General features: G+C 35.0%; 1 protein-coding gene across 1 annotated transcript; it reads left to right on the top strand.

Annotated features, from left to right (window-relative positions):
- Window positions 1-238: 238 nt before the first annotated feature.
- On the top strand, window positions 239-1,603 carry LOC133193193 (tripartite motif-containing protein 42-like). Its single transcript, XM_061329162.1, has one exon. The coding sequence runs from the start codon at window positions 239-241 to the stop codon at window positions 1,601-1,603; it is 1,365 nt and encodes a 454-aa protein (XP_061185146.1).
- Window positions 1,604-3,787: the final 2,184 nt, after the last annotated feature.

Here is a 3,787-nt window from a genome sequence, read left to right as displayed (position 1 = left end):
CGAACTGATTCTATATTCCGCATTTGCAAGCCATTTTACGCCCTAGATTACGGACGTTACGAATTTGACCGACACCTGTGTACCTTTGATAAATTTGCGATAATTTAATATTTGAATCCTTTACACAGACGTTATGGGAAAGCACCTGTTGAGTATACTTTTAAGTTAAACCTAACATAAAATATTCGTATATTTTCTTTACAGTTACATATATTTCAATGTTTAAAGTCAACCCATCATGTTGACCGACACTCATAACGATCAAAACATCCGAGCTCAGGACTTGATATTATGTGATCTATGTAAGACTGAAATGGTACAGGTTCAGTGTGATACATGCAACATGAAACTGTGCAACGCCTGTATTGGAAAACACATGGCAGCTGATGAATCCAAGGAAAAGCATGAGATTGTAAGATTTATATTTCGAAAGTCAATTCCACTTTACCCTAAATGTACCTCTCATGATAATGGACGATGTCAAATGTACTGTAGTCAATGTGAAGTTCCTGTCTGCATCACTTGCATTGTATCTGATCATCATTTAGGTCATAAAATATCGGATATTCTTAAAACTCTCAATGAAAGAAAAGAAAAAATCATCAAAAAACAAAAGGAATTAAATGACACAATACTTCCAACTTATCAGGACATTTCAGTTGATGTAAAGGACACCATAAAGCAGCTAGAAAATGGCTTTTTGGATCTTTCAACAACCATAACAAAATATGGAGATGACTGGCACAGAAAAATTGACCAAGCCGTCGAACAACATCAGGCTGAGATTGGTGAGATGAAAACCAAACAGATATCAACTTTAAAGAATCATCTGGATAATATTCACAAGAAAATATCTGAAATACAGATTGAAATTACCTCTTCTGAGTTTGATTTTGATACCCAGGACATATCAGAACTGTTTAGCATTAAACTTAATGCAGACATATTCAAAAAGCTTCCACAAAAAATAATTTCCTATTTGCCTACTTTCACTCCAGGGAGCTCGAGAATCCAAGAAGAAGATTTCCTTAGCAAATTTGGATCTTTATCATCAGGTAAATCAATTTCAGAAGAGCATGGATATTGCATCAAGACTACACAAAAGTCATCAGAGGCTGGAAGCTTTCATCCTGTCAAACAGCTGCTTGATGAACCAGAGACCATCAGTACCATAAACACTAAAAATAGATCTCACCTAGGAAATGTTGCCTGTCTGAACAATGAAGAAATCTGGATAAGGGGGAATGAGAACACCTTGAAACTTTTCAGCATCAATCATGGCTCCCTTTTGAAGTCATTTATTACTAAATCAAGGAACAACCCCTTCGACATCTCCGTAATAAAACAAGGTCACGTCATTTATACTGATCCAAAAGAAAAAACTGTGAACATTGTAAAGAATGAAAAGATTGACGCAGTGATCACATTACAGAACTGGAAACCTCGCAATATCTGCAGCACCTCCTCTGGTGACCTCTTGGTTGTCGTGACTAGAAAAGATATCAAACAAACAAAAGTTGTTCGCTATTCTGGTTTCGAAGAAAAACAAACCATTCAGTTTGATGATGATGACAAACCTCTCTATTCATACGGTGTCGCATAATATTTGGTCCGCCTCGTTTAAAGGTCCGGGGGGACCTAATACGATAACATATAAGGTCCGCCTTCTATAAGAAAAGGTCCGGCCCGTATAAGAAAAGGTCCGCCTAAGTTTAAAGGTCCGGGTGGTGCAAAATGTTTTAATCTTGACTTAAACACATAAAATTAAAGAGAGTTTGTTTGCATCATATGAAGAAAGATTAAGGATTTACCCTAGCTGTTGTGTTTATTTTTTGTACCATATATCTCTTAGGGCAGGAATTGCTACTCCATGTTTAGTGTGCTTTTAGCAATACCGTTTAGGACAATGATTTTAAAAAAAATGTCGCATTTATTGGGCTTGTGTTTGTTTTTCCCCAGCATTTGCTTTGTGTAAATTAGGACGATTAAAGGTGTGAAATCTGCCGGTGTGTATAGGCAATAAAACAATGAGGGTGTGAAGTATTCGTATACCTGACAGGTACCCGCAGGTAGAGCCCGCGGCAGAGAGCAATGACAATGTAATGGTCATGTGTTTGCTTTAAATCAATAGATATGAATTCTCTATTTTAATAAATTATGCTGAAGAACAAATTATAATACTATTATGATATTCATGCGTACACATCGAAATTGTGATATAATTATATAATTATATATAGTCTATTTTTATTACAATATTTAAAGAAATTTCTTATTCCTAGTGTAGAGTTTAATACTAAAACCGATAAAAAATAAAAGTATGTATATGTTTCCCTTTAGTTTTAACAATTAACTTGTTTTCAGTTTATAATAATATTTTGCCCTTTATTTGTGGATAGGGTAATATATAGCCTAATGTTGTATTCGATCTGTATTTACTGCAGAAACAAAATACATGTAATGTTAAAGCTTCAAACAGGTAATTCAATATTGAAAACATATACATCAGATTTAAAGTACATGTATAATCATGCTTGGGATTTAATTCTTTCTTATAAAAATATCACTCTTCCTCGTCATAATGAACTACATATGAAATAATATTTCATTTTTGTATTTTTTTTTTTTTTTTTTGCCAAAAGAAAAAGAAAGAAAAAGAAATTACACATTTTACTGTGACTATAATAGACAGACTGTGGGATAATCTAGCAGGCTGTATTGCATGACCGATTAAAATTTGAAATCATTATTGTAAAATATTTTCTTTTATTACCGACATGAAGCATTTTGGGCAAAGTTGAATGTCCAGTTCTATATACAAGTCATTTATGTATCTCACGTCTGTATGAACGGGGGAAGGGGGAGGGAACATCAGTTGATCATTTTCCCTTTTTTTTGCGTATCAAGGAATTTCTATTTTCTACATTAATTTGTGCTATAACCCCCCCCCCCCCCCAAATGCACCCAGAAATATACTGACTGATTGTTTCTGGGGACGTTGTCAAGCGTGCGTCATATTTCCCATTTTAAGCTACATTGATATGTACATTTTCGTGATGTCGACTAGAAGCGTTTCAGTCTAATTTTAAATCAAACATATATTTCTTTTATAAAACGCTGATTATTTATGATTATTTATTTTATTCGTTTATGGAAAGTGGCAACTCACGGTTATCCGGAGAAAAAAGGCAATTCATGGGGTTTTCCATTATGAGAGTCCAAGCTGCAGACAGCTTAGTATTACGTTACGCTACAACTCCATACCAAGTAGTCCCGGAGAATTGACACTGTATGGAGTATGACTGAGAGTCATACTCCATACTCTCCGGGACTTCTTTCCCTACGAATAATGATATGGTGTAATACTGAGCTGTCTGGAGCTTGATTGAGAGTGATCTCCCGTGTAGAATTTTCTACGCGGTGAAAACCAATAAAGTGTATTGTTTAGTACCACTACACCTGCTCAAGAGTTTTTGAAAAATTCTTTGCAAAAGCTAGGAACTTTGCCAATCTCCTTAAATTATCCTTTTCGAAGTCCTCAGTCATTCTCCGTGGTAACCATGGAGGAAAAAATACAATCGGTCTCATGTAGTCATGACAGAATTTTTGAAGTTCGATTTTCATAAATGCTATCCATTGCACATATGTTGTTTCGGATATTACCTAACAATATACAGGCGCGGATCAAGAATTTTTCCAGGGGGGGATCCCAGTCAAGAAAATTTCTAACCCAAAAATTTCTTGTCAAGGAAGAAAAAAAAAACCGTAAAATCCAATTCCATTTCAA

This window comes from Saccostrea echinata, unplaced genomic scaffold (assembly GCF_033153115.1).
Source record: "Saccostrea echinata isolate AGI-Se365-2 ecotype Australia unplaced genomic scaffold, CSIRO_AGI_Sech_v1 ptg000027l, whole genome shotgun sequence".
In the NCBI taxonomy this organism is placed as follows: domain Eukaryota; kingdom Metazoa; phylum Mollusca; class Bivalvia; order Ostreida; family Ostreidae; genus Saccostrea; species Saccostrea echinata.
The sequence above is the reverse complement of the archived record's forward strand: the minus strand, read 5'-3'. Positions and strand labels throughout refer to the sequence as shown.

Coding starts and splice junctions, on each gene's coding strand:
- LOC133193193 (XM_061329162.1), top strand. CDS start 239: ATGTTGACCGACACTCATAACGATCAAAACATCCGAGCTCAGGACTTG.